Source organism: Paramormyrops kingsleyae, chromosome 15 (genome assembly GCF_048594095.1).
Source record: "Paramormyrops kingsleyae isolate MSU_618 chromosome 15, PKINGS_0.4, whole genome shotgun sequence".
In the NCBI taxonomy this organism is placed as follows: Eukaryota; Metazoa; Chordata; class Actinopteri; order Osteoglossiformes; family Mormyridae; genus Paramormyrops; species Paramormyrops kingsleyae.
Window position 1 is genome coordinate 603,893 of NC_132811.1, and position 19,533 is coordinate 623,425.

The 19,533-nt window shown below is 46.1% G+C and overlaps 1 protein-coding gene across 3 annotated transcripts in view; it reads right to left on the reverse strand.

Annotated features, from left to right (window-relative positions):
- The window catches only part of pik3r2 (phosphoinositide-3-kinase, regulatory subunit 2 (beta)), a 43,543-nt gene extending 24,855 nt beyond the window's left edge, over positions 1-18,688 (reverse strand). The window contains exons 1-3 of one of the 3 annotated variants that reach the window (XM_072699558.1): positions 18,522-18,688; positions 16,268-16,306; positions 8,333-9,194 (exon numbers count right to left, since the gene is read on the reverse strand). In XM_072699558.1, coding sequence (XP_072555659.1) covers positions 8,333-8,657 — 325 coding nt within the window. In that variant the 5' untranslated portion in view covers positions 8,658-9,194; positions 16,268-16,306; positions 18,522-18,688. Of the gene's footprint in view, positions 1-8,332; positions 9,195-13,173; positions 13,494-16,267; positions 16,307-18,521 lie in introns of those variants that run through there. The other 2 variants (XM_072699557.1, XM_072699560.1) reach the window with 2 other exon arrangements.
- Positions 18,689-19,533: the final 845 nt, after the last annotated feature.

A 19,533-nucleotide genomic window follows, 5' to 3' on the forward strand; every position in this document is an offset into this window, starting at 1 on the left:
GGCTGACCGCAATGTACTGCACACAGATCCACAGGCTGACCGTAATGTACTGCACACAGATCCACAGCCTGACCGCAATGTACTGCACACAGATCCACAGGCTGACCGCAATGTACTGCACACAGATCCACAGCCTGACCGCAATGTACTGCACACAGATCCACAGGCAGCGCTCATTAGGTATTCTGTGTAAATAAGTTGACCATATAAGTTTTACAAATTTAATAAATAAATCACTTCCCTCAGTGCCAGAGCACTATATTAAATCTTATATATTTATAGCATTTATAACAGAAAAGGACTCAATCGTCATCAAGTCCGCAATCTTCCAAGTAATTATATTTAGATTTTGCACTGTCGGCAGTGAATTCTCTTTTGCTATGAAACGCTTGCGTTACTGACAGACCAGTGTTAGTCGGCAACATTGCAGCCTTTATTTGAACGGATTTGTTTTTCAGAAACTCTTCATACTCTTCACCGTCTCGCCTTAAGGTGACCAAATTTGCTGTTTTGAAATGTTTCTTAGCAGATCGTCCTCATGAGTAATTTAAAATAATTCCACACAGCATTCTTCCAACTGCTCAGTGCACGGGTGCGCAAAGCAATACGGGTCACCAATTTAAAAGGAATTATCGGCCATAAATATCGGCTCATTTTTAGCCATCGGTTGATGGCTGATTGTTGCCGTATTGGCCGATACAATCAGTGCATTTCTAATGTGTACATATGATTTTAGGCAATCCAAATCTTTTTCAGTATTGTGTCTGGCTTATTCATCTTCTGCGTTCTGCGATCTTTCAGCCAACTTGTAAGTAACCGAAACTACAAATGTCAAATTTGCGAATGTGAAGGGGTTACTGTGTATCCAGTCATGTTTCATTAATTTAGCTTTATGCACCTCCTGCTATTTCGCTTCCTTATGGGTAAAACCCGGCTTATTCACTGTTTACTGATTACTTAAACCGAACCTGCATACCATCCAGTTTAGGCAGGGTAAACAGGATTGTAAAGTATGATAGGACTACAAGTATATTACATCAGTATATGGTTTTGGAATTTAATCATGGACCACATGTCCTGGTCCTCAGCCTGAAGCACTGTTGTTGTTGAAGTGAGCTGTGGCCATTTCTTTGCTTTTATAGTTTCTGTTATGGCACAGTGAAAGCACATTATATAAATGAGGGCAGAACGGGACAGAAAGCACTTAAAAACAGTTTATGAAGCACAAACAGGACCAGTGGTGGTTGGAGAAATTTGTGATACTGTGCAAGATCTTCAATAAAACTGGCTTCTTCAATAAAATAAATGCTTTCATTGTATATATAACGCTGCAAATATGGATGTGACAAAACAAAGACTACTGTTCATAAAACTAGGCTGCTTTGCCCACGAACTTCATCTTGCGGCACAAATTGCCCACTCAGTGACATCGCTGCAAACTCACATCCAAGATTCAGTGTGGTTATTAACCTTATCTATCCTGAAACACCCTGTTTTTGCTTTAACAAAATATGGAAATTACATAACTGCTTCAAGTAACCTTTGTTATAAAGGTTGAAGTTGGGCTCTTTAAAAAGAATAAATGCAGTGTTTTGTCACAAACATTTTTTATTTTTACAGTATTAGAATTGGAACCAATATTCGATAAGCAGACAGGACTGGTGTGAGTGAGAGAGCACGACAGACAGCGATTAGAGTGGAGCTTGTCCTCATTGTCATATTGCGGGTTGGGGACGATTATGCGCAGGATGTCACCTCCCCGTGTTCAGCACTCTCAGTCTCGCTTGGCCCTTTGGTGGCAATGAACTTTGGGGTTAATGTTTATAAAACCACCATTTAATATTGTTTTTTTCTCTTAAAGCACTACTTCACTTTGTGACTTTTTCCTTTAAAATGAAAAACACTGCTCTTTCTGTAAATTGTATATTATTACCAAACGATTTATCAGTAATACAGTAAAGACGGAAAACATATGGATGTGCTCCTCTGAGCGCCTACATTTTGTGCTCCTGAGATTTTCAGTATGGAGCAGCAGTGCGGAGATGGAGCCCCGCAAAACAAACTGTAGCCAAACAAAGCTTGGTATAGTCTACAGATAAGTTGGCGGAGTTGATCTTTCAGGATCTCTCAGAGCTGCACCTTCAGCGCTCGTTAGGCTTCTGCTTTTACAGCCATTTGCCAAATAGGTTTTAGGTGTAGATAGTTATTTGTTCCTAAACATTCCACTTCTGCTTTGAGAGCAATGTGATAAGCAGAGAAAATCTGAGTGAAAGGCTTTCATGCCGTAGCTGCTTTGCCACATACAACAGTGATAATTTGCCTTCATTTTAACTTCTACTTGGAATAAATATACAGCTTTTCAGTACTGACGCGTATTTCCAAACAGGGAGAGAAACACTGTGCTGAATCTGCATTTGATTTTGACCACAAGCTCTTTAACAAAAGTGATGCTGACACCTTGCATGTGGTTTGACTTAAGATTAAACATTTCGCCCACTTGACAGAAAATAAACACACTGTGCATCGCTATTCTGCCTATAAATGATATGGTTTCCGGTCTGTATCTCCTAGCCCTAAATCAGACATTGAGACTCACTGCAATAGCTTTGTTACTCACTTTTCCAAATAATATTTATCATATCAGAAGATGAAATGTTACCAAGGATACTAAAGTTAGATTAGAGGAGTAGCTGATACTATCCGTGCACAATCAAAATCTGTGAATTCAAAGTACGAATGTATGAAGTGGACCTCCAGCCGAGACAGTGATGAAGACAGACCTCAGTGTGAATCCAGCTGCCTGTGACTGCATACGACTACAAAGCCACTGACTGTATGATCATACTTGTTGGCAGTGTAGTAGCCCAATACTAGAAGGAAGATAAGGGGCCACATCACAATGAGGCTTCCTTTGCCGCGTGGAAATGGTAGCAACTCATTAATAAAAAGAAAACGGTTATAACCTAATTAAAACTTAACATTACAACTTAATTAATAACCAGATTATAAACCATTCATAAGGGTAGCCTTATTTTGAAGTCGTATCTAAGAAAAAAATAAATTAAAATTTAGGTCCCAATGGAAGGAAAAAAAAACCCCAACCAATTGTCTTCAACATAAATGCTGGATTCAATGCTACGTTTTTAATTGTCCTACTGATTTGAATTCTTGTAATTGTATTTCTAAAGACAGGTGATAAATGACACGTATTGGTCACACTCATTACAGCACAGCCTTACACAGGACAGGCTACACAGCACAGCCTTACACAGGACAGGCTACACAGCACAGCCTTCCACAGGACAGGCTACACAGCACAGCCTTCCACAGGACAGGCTACACAGCACAGCCTTACACAGGACAGGCTACACAGCACAGCCTTACACAGGACAGGCTACACAGCACAGCCTTACACAGGACAGGCTACACAGCACAGCCTTACACAGGACAGGCTACACAGCACAGCCTTCCACAGGACAGGCTACACAGCACAGCCTTCCACAGGACAGGCTACACAGCACAGCCTTACACAGGACAGGCTACACAGCACAGCCTTACACAGGACAGGCTACACAGCACAGCCTTACACAGGACAGGCTACACAGCACAGCCTTACACAGGACAGGCTACACAGCACAGCCTTACACAGGACAGGCTACACAGCACAGCCTTACACAGGACAGGCTACACAGCACAGCCTTACACAGGACAGGCTACACAGCACAGCCTTACACAGGACAGGCTACACAGCACAGCCTTACACAGCACAGATGCCTGCAGCTCCTCCTTACACTCCATGCTAAGACTTAGGGAAGTGAACCAAGGCAGTCGGCATTTTACAGGCATATCCTCATTCCTTCATGTAAAAGGGAGCAACCTTCACCATCTATACACACAAGGAGTATGTGTGTGAGAGCATTTCAAATATGTTCACACATTTAGACATGCATAAAAGTGTATCATAGGAAATGACAGATCTAGACTCTCAAAAAGAATCCACAATCGCTTACGCAAGTCAAATTTTATGTAACCTAGATTGACCCCCCCCCCCCCCCGATTATTCAAGACACCTTATAGCAAAAAACAGATAAGCTAATATGCTGGTAAAGCGCACTAAAGAACACATATTACATAAATAAGAAGGTAAAGCATCAATGTCAGCTTTTGCTTTCTGCATTAGCGCTTTCATATCTGCTACTATTCAGCTACTTTTTGCACAGCTACTGTGGAGTTGAGTCGCCTGCATTCAGCACAGCCTTTTATCCAAGGTGACATACGTAAGGCCCTGCTTTCTCACTGCTTAATCTCACAGTCAATCTCCTGTAAAAAGAAAGTGACAGAGTGGGTGGCTGTACAGGAGTTATCAACATTCCACTTGGCACCATCTCTCCAACAAGTCAGTTCACCACATTTTCTACCCTACTAGAGCTGTCCTGGTCAACCACAAGTGAAGTGATTGTGAAAGTCCACACGACTGAAAGCAAGTTCAGTTGCAAAATGGCAGCACACAAGATCACAGACAGGGACCCAGGAGCAACACCCAAACTGACTGTGCTGCACCCAGTAGGATGTATGAAGCTTCAGGTGTCACTAATCACAAATACGAGCCCGTCCTGGCAATACCAGGGTAAAGACTGGATTCATGCTCATGTAAGCTGGCTTTCCCACGAATCCAGCTGCCATTTAGGGTAAACGGGGCATGCTGGAGCCGTGTATGAAGGGCACGTTCAGCCACACACAGCCCCACTAGATGGGCCTGCTGTGCTCACCAGCAGCTGACTGGAGGCCTGACACCAGCAGCTGACTGGAGGCCTGACACCAGCAGCTGACTGGAGGCCTGACACCAGCAGCTGACTGGAGGCCTGACACCAGCAGCTGACTGGAGGCCTGACACCAGCAGCTGACTGGAGGCCTGACACCAGCAGCTGACTGGAGGCCTGACACCAGCAGCTGACTGGAGGCCTGACACCAGCAGCTGACTGGAGGCCTGACACCAGCAGCTGACTGGAGGCCTGACACCAGCAGCTGGGGGTTTCCAGCAGCAGCGACAGGCAGAGAGAAGCTGACCTCTCAGGTACCGCCATGCTCTGCTCTGGGATGCGTTTCAACAGCGTTCAGTCCAGAGTTCTTAAACCGGCAGCACTATCTGCGTATATGGCCGCCTTTACAAAGATAGGTAAACGGAGAGCTAAATGTTTATAGCGTTTATAAGCCAAAGGATTACTGCCGGAATTTCATTTGGGTGGTAATAAAGTCACATTTCTATAGCAAGGGGAGAAGGAAGTTGTCCTTTAATGATTTTAAGGGTGAACGTGCAGCTCTGCTGCTCAAATGCAGACTACCTTGCAGTCACATCCTGACAGATCAACCACAACCAGTACATAACCAGCTTCCAGTCAGACAAAACCAGATCCCTGCGTAACTGAAAACTAAAGCAGCACAGACGGTACAGCAGATATTCACAGGATAAAGGGGAAGCCGCATCAGGCAGAGGCCTGTTACAGAGAGTGATAAATGTGCATAAAGACTGTAAATACCCTTACAATGAAGCACCAGGCATCTAAACCATGCTAATCCAGGGAAAAAATGTGTTTTCATGCCGTTAAAACATGAAGTGACAACCTCCAGTTCCTCTCACGCACGGACGAGTAAATAGGAATGATTAATATGCACTTTTCCCGTTCCTCTCGTATCATGCCGGCTGGTCGAGTCACTGTCACTGAAAAAGCTTTAAAAACCCTGATCATTATGGCATCATTGAAAAATGTTCAATACCTGCAGCAGAATGATACTCTGATGTTGGTACTGGTTCCTGAACAATATCAATGTTCTTAAATCAGTTTCAACAACAACAAAAACAACATTAAACATTATATTACAAATCTATTATTTGAACAAGTGGTTTTGTTAGTTGTTGGTTAGTTACTGGGGGGGGGGGGGGGGTCCATCGCGTTCATAAGGCACAGCCTTTTACTTTTATTTTACCTATACGACCCACAACATGTTTATAACTCATAAATAAACCAGGTCCACAGACCGATCTTTCATTTTCCACAGGATAGAAAAATGACGTAACATTATCCGGCTAATAAGCGGTGGCAGGTTTCACTGCGCTATTTTGGTCTCTTTTCTTGCACTTCTGCTTTCCTGTTAGCGCCGGTGCTTGTGCTTAAGCAATCCGCAGCTAATCACTGTAAGCACCTCCTCAGTACTGCAATCGGACCGAGTTCCAATGATCTCGCTCACACACACACATGCAAACACATCACACCAATTCTCACTTGCTCTGGGTGTTTCACATCATATACGACAAGGCATATTTAGGCATAAATGAGGTGCTTATTTGCAAGTTGCATTGGTGTACCTGGTTATAAAATTTATTTGCACTGTCTCCAAAAATGTTGGCCACACTATTGATTTCTTAGACATTTTTTACACCACACGACAAACAAAAATGACCAGTTTGCAAGTCTTTGGGCATAAGTTTTTCCTCCAGCCTATATGACATGATCGTGAAACGTTATGTTAGACAGCCAATCACCAGCGACTTTAAATCTTTACACACATATGCTGCATGCTTATTAGCTCACAGACCATGAGTTTGGGTATTGCTGTCCTGTGTAAGGCTGTGCTGTATTGTTTGGGTATCAGAATTTGGCACCGAAAGATAATTCATTTTTCAATCCTCGACAGAATCTGAGCATTTCTGTCAGTATCACAAAAGTACTGAAGTGCAGTACCCAGCCCTATTCACCATGTGTTTTATTAAACAGCACATTACATGCGACTCAAACTTCAGACAGATATAAGCAAGCTTGCATAAAATATAAAATGAAATTAAAAACACTTACTGGTAAAAACGGGATGAATATGTGGTCGGTAAGACAGAAACAGAAGAGAGTGAGCAGTGGAGGGCAAAATGTCAGCTGGTGATATTCAGCTCTTGGACAGATGCGAGGACAATTTTCGTCGCTCCAGTGAGCTCGCGGTCTGGAGCGGAACTGGGCCGGCCCGACTCCCCGAAGGGGGCGAATACAAGGCAAATATTGGAGCAGTGTCACATGACCACGGAGGAATGTGCTGCTTCAGCACCAGGTCCACCCACCCCCCCTACCTGAGCTACACGCTGCCGCTCAGGCAGTGGGAGGGAAAGTTTGAGGCCACTGTCTCCTCCGGTTCGTGTTGGGTTTGGGGGCAGGGGGGATTGAAGTCTAGCAGAGACGAGGTGCAGGGCAAGGACGAAGACACGAGAGGGAAAGGGGACGAGATGCGGGGCGAGGACACGAGGGGGAAAGGGGACGAGATGCGGGGCGAGGACACGAGGGGGAAAGGGGACGAGATGCGGGGCGAGGACACGAGGGGGAAAGGGGACGAGATGCGGGGCGAGGACACGAGGGGGAAAGGGGACGAGATGTGGGGCGAGGACACGAGGGGGAAAGGGGACGAGATGCGGGGCGAGGACACGAGGGGGAAAGGGGACGAGATGCGGGGCGAGGACACGAGGGGGAAAGGGGACGAGATGCGGGGCGAGGACACGAGGGGGAAAGGGGACGAGATGCGGGGCGAGGACACGAGGGGGAAAGGGGACGAGATGCGGGGCGAGGACATGAGGGGGAAAGGGGACGAGATGCGGGGCGAGGACACGAGAGGGAAAGGGGACGAGATGCGGGGCGAGGACACGAGGGGGAAAGGGGACGAGATGCGGGGCGAGGACACGAGGGGGAAAGTGGACGAGATGTGGGGCGAGGACACGAGGGGGAAAGGGGACGAGATGCGGGGCGAGGACATGACAGGGAAATTCAAACCAGCAACCTGTCTGTCCAGGGCTTTAGCCATTACGACACCAGCTGACATAGTTCACTTGGGGCAGGCTGCTAATACCTCCAATCCTTCAATGTAAATGTCAGAGTTCAAATGTACAAAGGTGGGGGAAGTACGAAAAAAGATCAAATGTGATAGAACCCCCCCGACCTCACAAAGTACCATGAACAGTTCAGTCTGAACAGTAGAATAAAAGGCCTTATATCTGCTATGTTATGTGTTTATCACCGAAAGAACAGTAATAAAAAAAAAACCCCAGAAGAAAAAAGTCCGGACTTCCGTTAGGGAGAGCTGGAACGTGCAGGTCTGTGCACAGACTACCTTGGGGTCTATCTGCTGTCTCACTGACATTTGAATATACCTGGTCACATGTGATATATACACTTAGTTACTCTCTACAAAATAATAATGATGCCGATGATGACAACACAGCACACTGCACTGCCACTGGGCTCCAGCACCCCCCCGCTGTGCCGTGAGCCGAAGGGGGGGCCGGCTAGGTCCCACTTACCTCGCTGTGCAGGCGGTGGCTCGGCTCTGGGGGCGGCCGGCAGGGGTCTCTGCAGGCGCGCCTGGCTGGACGGCAGGGCCATCTTCACGGGGCCCACATACTGCACGTAGGTGCCCGGAAAGTTGCCCCTCTGTTTAGTGCGCTCGTTGACGCCCACGATCCAGCCCACTCGCTCGGGGTGCAGCTCGTCACCCTCCTTGAAGCCCAGTGACAGCAGGGACACTTTGTCCACAGTCAGGATGTCCCCTGGCGCAAGGTCGATGTCTCCCTCCCAGTCCCTGCTGTACTCATACAGGGCACGGAACTGGAAGCATTCTGCGGCCATTATCGGACTTTAGCGTGAACAAAACAGAGCGAGAGGACATAAAACGTAGGACTTTGGCAACACAGAGTGGAGTCAGGATGCCAAAGGGTGGAGGGTGATGCTGGAAGTACTTCCAGATCCTTGAAAATACTGTTGATTATTTTTTATTTTTTTTTTTAAAAAAAGGAAAAAGAAAAAAATCCAGTGAGACCTGAAGCAGAGAGCAGGAGCGAGGCAAACTCAGAGCTGGCCCGTGTTAGCGGAGTAGAGGGCCTTCCTCAGAGCTGGCCCGTGTTAGCGGAGTGGAGGGCCTTCCTCAGAGCTGGCCCGTGTTAGCGGAGTGGAGGGCCTTCCTCAGAGCTGGCCCGTGTTAGCGGAGTGGAGGGCCTTCCTCAGAGCTGGCCCGTGTTAGCGGAGTGGAGGGCCTTCCTCAGCTTAATGCCTCGGTTCAGCCAGACGATGGAGCAGAGTGACGGTGTCGGCAACATGCTCCTGTGGACAGGCTGATACGTGCAGCAGAGGCAGGCTCCTACGTCTTTGGTGCTGGGAGAGTGAGGCCTGGTGACGACAAGGGGGACAGAGAAACAACACTGAGAATGTGACACGATCACGACGGTGGCACTGGGGTGGCTAAGAGGCCATTAGCCATGGACAGATAACTGGGATGGACTCCACAGCAGCTCTGATGCAAGGCAGATGTAGGTCCTTCGCAAATGCTGTGTAAAATGACACCATTCAGGTGTACAGTCATGCTCTCAGAAACCTCTACTTAGGATGGCTGTTAGCTCTTCCAACCGGCCTGTAAAACATGCACACCAGCCCGCCAACACCAGGAATAGCTCTTTAACTCTTCACTGAATTCCTTCTAACTGACCCTCTTTGACAGGCAGGAGGCTAAAAAGGTGAGATCTTATGAGCAAACTGCCGGCTTTGCATGACTTTGCTGGCAACACTACGCATCCTAACAAAGCCTCTTGTTTGGTTTTTAATAAGAAGTTCAACATTGTCTGAGACGGGAACAAACTTTCCCTCGCAGACAGATATTCACGGCCATAAGACCCAAGCGAGTCGCATCTCCCTATCACGCATCACTCCCACACCGGCCGAACCTGCCCCGGCTCGCCTCTACGGCAGCCCGGAAGCCAACAGCGCCACCATATTTCTACATTTACACATCTTCTCGGGTTCCCTTGTGTTTCAAGTGATACCCGTCCCCGCATGCACCGTAATAAAAACGCTGGAATACCGCGAAAGCCAGAGACCTCACACCTGACCAGATCTGAAGGGGGGGCAGGGGGAGCTCTGCACTCTGCATGAAGACTGAAGCGGAAACACACAGGTGTAGCAGAGAAAGCTGTCCTGCGTCATCCTCATAGCACATATTCACACAACACAATGACAATTAAAGAAGGAAGAGCTATCGGGGCAGAAAGACAAAGTTGGGCTCAATAATGAGAAGGATTAAGAGTCTCCAACTGAAACATATCCAGCGACCACCAGAGGATGCATTGTGGGATATTTATTGCTCACAATGATGTGATTATCTAGACTGGGGAAAAAAAATTAAATCACTGTATTCCAGTGCAAATGTGCCAATATTAAAAAACAATTATTCAATATGATTTTTTGAGAAAGAGTGAATAACCCATTACAAAAGAATATAAGCAGGGAATTTCTCTGGGCTATAACAATATAACAATTTGTCCTTCACAGCAAAATAAAATCTAAAAAAAACCATGCAGCACATTTAGATAAGTTATCGTGATTGTTTATGTGGCACGTTGTGGTTCTGTTTGTTTGGCTGTTTGATGTAATACAGTGATTAACAATGCAAACACTTGCTGATTTATGTAATCAGTTATACGCCTCATCAAAGCCTGTAATAAACCGCATGTTAGGATGGGCTCAGACACAAGTCATGCACATGTAGTACATAACCAGACCATTAATGACAGCCAGCCTTACGAAGGAGAATTAAACCTTTAAAAATATCTTGATAATTAGATATAATTCTTGCATTTGCTCATGTCCTCTCTCAGTCTTTATGTTTAGCAGTACCTTTTTTCAATAATATGTTTCCCCAGTCTAAATTTACATACAGATGCTGATTTTTTCCATTAGTACCATACGGAACATTCTGGAATGCAACATTTTTTGGTACCTACTTCAGTTACATTTTCCAAAGAACTTCTCTTTGCTCTGTGTGTTTAGCTTTAACTTCTCTTTGTATAGCAGGGAGACTGACCCGGCTCATGCTGTTAGTTTTTGCTTTACATTCATTTTAATTTTGTTTTTCAAAAGGATCATTTATGACAGATTACACACGGAGAGTATGAAAGTCTGTTTAATCCAAGAACAGTATCAGACACCTACTCATCTGGTACCCTATTACTCAACACACGTTACATCACAGATGATGTACGACATAGAAGAATATCCCCTGCAGTCCTTGCTGTGGGGTGACTGAAATATCCTCTGGTATGCATTGTATACACAGAGATTAAATTATGGAAGACAGTGACTTGCATTGCTGTATAAATATTGATAAATACATAGTCCTGTATAATTTCATTAAAGGCTTTCATCGATCAAATGACGAACGTTAACGACTGTGTTCTACTTATGTGTAAGCAAGTTGTTTTACCTAAACTTGGGTAATATATCACGGCTAGACAGCTTTTCTCCAAGACAACAGCGAGAAGTCATTATAATTTATATATTTGATATTTTGATGCATCATTAATTGTTGTCAGCCAGCCGTAAAGCAGAAATAAAGACATTAAACGTGATTATGACGCAGGATGCAGAGCCGTCTGCAAAGTGGTGAAAATGTGAATCATCGATCTGCATTTTGCTGCAATTGAAAAGATCTCCAGCCCCTTCGGGAACATTTTAAGCACTGATGAGTATGAATTTAAACCAGCCTACAAAAGCATACACCCAGCCTGAGAATTTACATTGTTTGAATTTTCAGATTTGATATGTGGTGTATTTATTAAGATTTTTAATTAAACTTATATTCTTTAGGAATATTCATCATCTCTGGGATTTACGGCGCAAACGACGTGTCCCCCTAACAGGAAATGTCAGCCATGATACTAATGAGGGTGTCTGCAGAGCATGGCTTCATTTAACCGCGTGCGGAGACATCTGCCAGATCGCCTGTGCTCCGACACCGAGCCTGGCCTTTGCAGAGAACATCTTCATCCTGCACCCACTAAGTCCATTAAAGGTTATTTTAAAAATGTCACTGCAATGGCTCGACTCCAGAAATCCCTGAGGAGGATAAAAAAAATCTAACAAAACGTCCTGTGCGGAGTCACACATTTGGGAAGTAACCTTATACACCTACTACTTAAAAACCAACAAGGAAGATACAAGCTGTGTGAAACCGGGGTCATTCCCCATTAAAATCACTGCCCTCTCAGGTTCATCGGTCAGCTCACACCAGTCCTCACAATGACCGCGCAGAGGTGACGATTCAGGTTGGGAGTAGGGCTGGTAGCTGTGTAACTATAGCGTTATCCCCTTAATACCACCCTCTCTGGTTTGGCAGCATATCCTGTTCAGCTAAAATGCCCTGTGCTCACATCAGCCGTCAAAATGGCCGCACAGGTTACCACACGGCGACTGGGGAAGGTCTGTATTAAGAACGGCAAAACAGCCCCAAAACCATTTTTGTTGCCCTGCCCTGGTAAGGCTGTACTTTTATAAATGCAACAGTACAGAAAATTGCAGTTCTGCTGTTCTGACTCACCTCTGATGAACAGGAGGCACTGGGAGCAAAGTACGCGGCACGGTTAGAGGGATACGGTCGTCGGTAACCCCCGTCTAAGATAACCATGCCGGTAACCCCCGTCTAAGTTAACCATGCCGGTAACCCCCGTCTAAGATAACCATGCCGGTAACCCCCGTCTAAGTTAACCATGCCGGTAACCCCCGTCTAAGTTAACCATGCCGGTAACCCCCGTCTAAGTTAACCATGCCGGTAACCCCCGTCTAAGTTAACCATGCCGGTAACCCCCGTCTAAGATAACCATGCGCAAAAAGGGCAGAAATGACAGAGATGCCCACGCAGCAAAGGGCTCCCAACTGGGACCGAGCTCTCAGCAGGCATCCGTAACATAACAGTGGCAGCCAGAGAGGATGTTTACAATGTCCAGCAACTCAAAATTCAGGGGACGAGAGCGGACTGAGGCGGTGCCACCTTCACAGCCAACCGCCCGTTTGTCTGGGACGTCGCAAAGAATAATAGGCAAGGGAGTGACGTACAGGAGCCTGGATGCCAGCTCCCCCCCCCAACAGAGCACATCTTTAAACCAGCAAATCCACAGAAAGTTGGCCATCCCATTAAAAAAGAAAGAAGAGAAGTATTCCCTTTCAGGTGGGAAGTGGAGGATGGTGCGTTAACTCAGCCGGCACCCAGAGCCGCTCGCAGGACAGCGTGCCGCTCGGCAAGCCCGCGGCGATCACGGCGTACCAAACAAGGAAACAAAAAAGCAGAAAGTGATTTACCATAGCAGAGGGTAACACTCACCGGGGCTTCGGCCAGACAGACAAGTGGACAAGCAGAGCAGGCAGGCAGTTTGACAGCCTCTGTATGCGGGCAGGGAAAAGAGGGGCGCCAGGCAGAGCCACGTGGCACCGAAACACCCAACCATCGCACTCCACACTCACGCCATCCATCTCCCTCCCGACGCCACCAAAAAAGGGGAGAAAACACTCTCCTCTCCTCATTCTTGCTCTTTTCACCGTCGCAGGCGAGCACTCCACAAGTCAGTGCGCCCTCACTCCCCATCCAGCGCTCATCACTAGCCTGCTTCTGCCAGACTTAAAGCCCGCTTACTGCACCTCGCAGCTGGGGCATGGAGCATCGCCAGTGACTGCTCGCTCTGACTCAGACTCCAACTTCACAGGACTGGGGGGGTGACGGGGGCTGGGGGGCGGGGGCACTGGCGCACACAGTTCTCGCCCGCTCCTCTCGTTGGGGAGCGTTTCATTCACAGCGATGACACCACGGAGGGAAGCGACAAATAAATAAAAGGAGAGTCACTGTTGCTAGAGAGGGGTGATGCGAAAGCAGTATCCCTGCGCTGCTATTGGACGGACTGCTGCCATGTGCTCAGTAGTCAGCAGAGCGGCCTGAACAAATCAAGGAAACCTGCTAATATTAGAAAATGTATCTAGGCAGCGATTAAGCCACTGACCCCACAGCGGCCCCTCACCCGCTCACAGGGTGCACTCCCCACCGCTGCACACTCCCCACAGCGGCCCCTCACACGCTCACAGGGCGCACTCCCCGCGGCTGCGCACTCTCGCACCCCCTCAGCTGCACCCTCTCGCACCCCCCGCAACTGCACCCTCACGCAGAGCTGCTGTGTACAACTGTGTATACTGAACACACTCGCTCCCACATCCATTTTGAGCAGCCATGAGTCAAAAGAAACCTGTGTCTACTGAACATGTTGATTGGCTGGTTTGCTGGAACACTAATGACATACAATGTTTCAGCTTGAAACAGGTTTATCCCCCATTTTACTGTTTTAATCATCATCATCATTCGAGGAATGAATTGATGAATGGATAAACTGATTTGTGCCATAGGCCAACAGAAAGCTTCCAAAAGAGAAAAACAATCGTCAAATATCAGTGAACATAAGTTTAGGATAGTCCAAACTAGAGATGCACTGTTGGATTTAAAAAAAAAAATCACAATAACCACAAAAAGTCTAAGCATTAATTCCAAAAGCACATATTTTAGCAATTATAACTTAAGCCATCGCGGAGCAGGGTGGTCAGTCTGGCATCAGTTGGGGAGCTGATGACTTTGCAATACCAAAAAAAAAAAAAAAAGGATCTTGATAACCATGTAGTTAATCCAAGACGTCACATTCCTGGACTAAACTGCACAAGCAACATGCGCAGAAGGTCTAAGGTGAGCTCTGGCAATCAGGATGAGGGCAGAGCCAGGAGGCGGCATCTGTGTGACAACCTCAGAGGGCCTTTAATAACAAGGGTTAATAACAAACATTAGTGCCACCAAAATCCATGACCCAGGACACTCTTTATCCACAATAATTATCCAGCTTAAAAGTGTCAAGCTTATTACTCAGGGGAAAGTTTACATGTCAATAACTAAAAAATGCACACATACTGTAGGTAAGTAATACTCCGCAACTGACAGTCTGAGGTGGCACCATCTAATATATTATATATTGAAATGAAGAAGATGGACAAATCTCCAGTTTCCCATAATAGGAACCACGAAATGTTTTCAGAACAAGTATAAGATGCCAGCTACCTAAATAATGTACACAGCTAACAGTTTGCTGAGGCGAGAGACAAATGAAGTAGCTTTGCCTTTGTTTAGAAACCAAAGGGCTGTGTTCAGCAGAATGACAGGCCTCACAGAACTCATCCTGTTCAGCTTTGTTCCGGGACAAAATCATGTGTGTCCATTAGGTTTAGAGATGACTCTGTGGTCCTTAGTTGCTGAACAACCATCTGCTTTTAGGAAGAATTTCCAAGAACATCTTGACTTTAACATGTAGCCACAATACAACTAGAACCAGGAACAAATATTTTTTACATAAAAAAACACACAATAATAATTAGGCTAATGGAACTAAAATGGAAACAAAACCACTTACCACAAGGCAAAGGGTTTTAATATTCAAACGTGGAATTAAAAGGCTGAATCCACAGTTAAGCACAAGAGAAAGGACAAAGACAGAGTGCTGCCTCCCGTCGACGTCTAACTGCACTGGCACGTCGATGACCAACATGCAGCAACGTCTAACTGCACTGGCATGTCGACCAACATGCAGCAACGTCTAACTGCACTGGCACGTCGATGACCAACATGCAGCAACGTCTAACTGCACTGGCACGTCGATGACCAACATGCAGCAACGTCTAACTGCACTGGCACATAGAAGACCAACATGCAGCAACATCTAACTGCACTGGCACGTCGATGACCAACATGCTGCCTCCCGTCGACGTCTAACTGCACTGGCACATCGAAGACCAACATGCAGCAACGTCTAACTGCACTGGCACGTCAATGACCAACATGCTGCCTCCCGTCGATGTCTAACTGCACTGGCACATCGATGACCAACATGCAGCAACATCTAACTGCATTGGCACGTCGATGACCAACATGCTGCCTCCCATCGACATCTAACTGCACTGGCACATCGAAGACCAACATGCAGCAACGTCTAACTGCACTGGCACGTCGATGATCAACATGCAGCAACGTCTAACTGCACCGGCACATCGAAGACCAACATGCAGCAATGTGTAACTGCACCGGCACGTCGATGACCAACATGCAGCAACGTCTAACTGCACCGGCACGTCGATGACCAACATGCAGCAACGTCTAACTGCACCGGCACGTCGATAACCAACATGCAGCAACGTCTAACTGCACCGGCACGTCGAAGACCAACATGCAGCAACGTCTAACTGCACTGGCACGTCGATGACCAACATGCAGCAACGTCTAACTGCACTGGCACGTCGAAGACCAACATGCAGCATTATTTTAACATGAAAGCTGCTCAGAGGAAGCATGGAAATCAGAAGCCGGCAAACACACAGACACATCAGGGGTTCATCACCTTTGGAGACTTTTCCACGCACATCCCACCAAAGAAGGACTGAAACACAAATGGAAATAATCAAGTAACAGATCAGCTGACATACTGGCAGGCCAGAGAACAAGTCGGACCAGCTAGCCAAGCCCACACGGTCCCTGCAAGATCGCTGTGAGAGCACATGCTTAAAGCATCGGGACGCAAGTGATGGAGACCCAGTGAAGGAGTGTAACCTCATTGCGGGGGATCGGAATGGCATGCGAGTACACAGCAGCTTCCAGGGTCCTGCACGGCCCCCGTATTACCGCTCTCGCTACCTGATTCTGGGGCTTCAGGCCTCAAGCTGGAATACAAGCAGAAGCGCATAAGAGAAGGAGCAGGAGAGCATAAGAGAAGGAGCAGCCACGTTACACACTGGGCAAGCAGCTCAGCTTTAACCAGAGGGTGATCTAAAAATGGCCGTCCTGAAGCAAGACAGCAGAGGCACGGAGGAGGACACCCCACCAGAGCAGCTCTCACTCCATCGCTCTCTTCATCATTCCGTTTTTTTCTCCTGGTTTTGGCTGAGCTCATTACTCAACTTTTCTCTTTACTGATTAATTACAAATGTCTCCAACCACATGTTATCCATCTGCGTAATTTTTTAGCTATTGTTGCTTTGGTATAAAACCATTTAAATTGAATATTTCACAATGCAAATGTGGCTCCTTGCCTGAACTGGCATTGACCGAATAGGCTAATTTTAAGTGATAATTAAATCCAACTTAGTACAAATAATTATGTCATGTTCTATATTTTTTCTCAATGCTATCTTGCAGATTTACTCATTAGTACAGAGGAATGTCACAGCGACCTGATTTGATAAAGATACTTAGTGGTGTAACTGGATGACTACATGATTTCACGAGAGTATTATCCATCATGAAACATTCATGTTCACATAGGGCACTTAAGCTCAAGCTCTCTGGCCTCAACGTGTGTCAGCTCTGGGCTCCAACCTACAGCTCAGAGCCATGTCATTTCCTGAAGGAGAGTCAGGGAATTTACCAGTCAAGGATCCATTCGATCACTGCCACCTCTCTCACCATTTCTCAGGGTCTGGTTGGAATGACAACCATACTGCAGACCCCCACGGATGGCCAGATGGTCAGTAGGCCTGATACCAACTTAAGGGCTGCCTCCTCGACATCACTTCCCGGCGGCATCTGTCTGTGTTCCCTAAAAAACTCATAAGAGAGAGACCTTCTGCCTTCGGCTGTGTTAATGCTATTAGTCAGTACCCGCAATCTACACAGAATTCCCCATAACACCTGTTTGGGCATCTGGAAGGGGAGAAATCACAGAAAGAGCTGGTATTCTCTTTCAACACAGACTCACAAGCCTCTGGTTTGAGTACAAAATGTTTTAGTTTTCTTAAAGGTGAAGTACCTCTTCCTGGAATTTCCATAGTCCCCTTAATATGAATGAAGGGCTAATCTACTAGTATCACACTCTATGCCTTGTCTTTCCTCCATCACGTGATCCTACTACCTGGGGGACTGTCTACCAAAAGATCAATACCTCTCTTCAACTTTCTCATACTGTCAAAGGGGCATCTGGAAAGTGTGAAGACGGAGTTCCACGTCTTTCGTGACTGAATCAGTCACCATACAGCAGCAAAATAAATATGTCGGTCTGTTAAGGGAGGCACGGACTACGGCAGTTTCTGCCTCCATCAAACAGGCATGAAGTGAAGAAATTCCCGGTGAAACAAAAAGTTCCCTCCACAGAATTCCCAAACCACATTGCAAACATGTTATCCGGCATAAGTCGCCCACTGGCTTCCATTTTCAGTTGGCTGACTAAGTTTTAATCGAGACCCAATTTCTCTAACACATCTTGCTTCCCATCGCACAAAAACGGCCCACAGTTACATAATTGTCTTTTATTTCCAGGCTGTACCTGTAAAATCACCACGCAGATGACGTGAATTGTAATCCAGCCAATAATAACGTCAAGTCCAGGAGCTTGTTACGCTTTGTAAAACAATTCATTCGCAAACTTTACCTAAGTGAAGCATATTTAGGTGACCACCTTAGCGGCAACTTGCTTTAAGCAACTATCTCAGTACAGCTGTGGCTCTACTTCCTTCCACCATTTTTCAGTCTGCATACTTACAAATTTGCAAGAAGTTTTTTCCTTTTTTAAACTCACCTACAAAATACATCCAGACCTCTCACACGATCGTTAATATCGGTATCCCATACGCTTCCTCGCGCAGCGGATCTGTTTGATTTACCTCTCTATCGTGCGTTTCTCCTTCCTCGAACAGTCCTCTTGCTTCTCCCCCTTTTCTCTCCGTCCGAGCAGAATTCCCACCTCCTACTCAGCCATGTTCCAGCACCAGCGGACGAGCGCAGCGGCGGTGCGTGTGGACGGGAACGGCACGGAAAGGCCCGAACAGAGACGAGAAAACACGAGTGGGTGCGGGTTGGTGCGAAAGCTGGCGACGTGTCCGGCGTCTTAACCTCGTTTCTCGCGTAGTTAGACTTTCACCGAAAACAGTAGAAATACAGAATATATTGGGTATGATATTCATCTGACCTGTTACTACACTTGTGCCTGATTTAAATATTTATTGTAGAAGTGCTGCTTTCTAGTGAGCATCAAGTTATATAACCTTTATCGAAAGAATACCTGTTTTGCAGTACTCTCAATTTATCAAATTTATTTAAATAGCACCTTTTAGAAACTGTAGACTTTTAATTGCAACTGCAATTCATTGCAATTTATAACAGCCCTAGATGAAGGATCATGCGAAAGATTATCATAACATAAAGCAAAACTCTTAAAGCGATTATAAATATTTTGAGGGTCGTATTTTGATCCAACCTTCTGAAATCGTACAGTCGGTCGTTCTTCTAACCACTCATCGACATAATTCTGCGGCGTACACTACGGGCGATTCAGAAACTGCATAACTACGGATTATACGAGAAAAGTTTGCATTTGTGATGTGTACGTTAAAGCGCACACAAATCTGCACAGGGATTAATAACCCTGGAGGTACGCGATCTTTTCCATTGTCCAGTTCATTAAACAGAGTAGTGCTCTGAAGCAGCTACTGTGTGATTGTGTGTCCAGACTTTAACTTGGCTTTTCTGGGACCTCTTGGTCGAGTGCTTGGACAAATGGGAGAAAATGGATGATTTTGTGTTTGTAAAACTATGTTGATGTTCAATTATTTAACAGAAGAATGGTTTAGGAACTTCGGCGTTCTGATCAATACCTGCATTTTCCCTTCCCCTTCT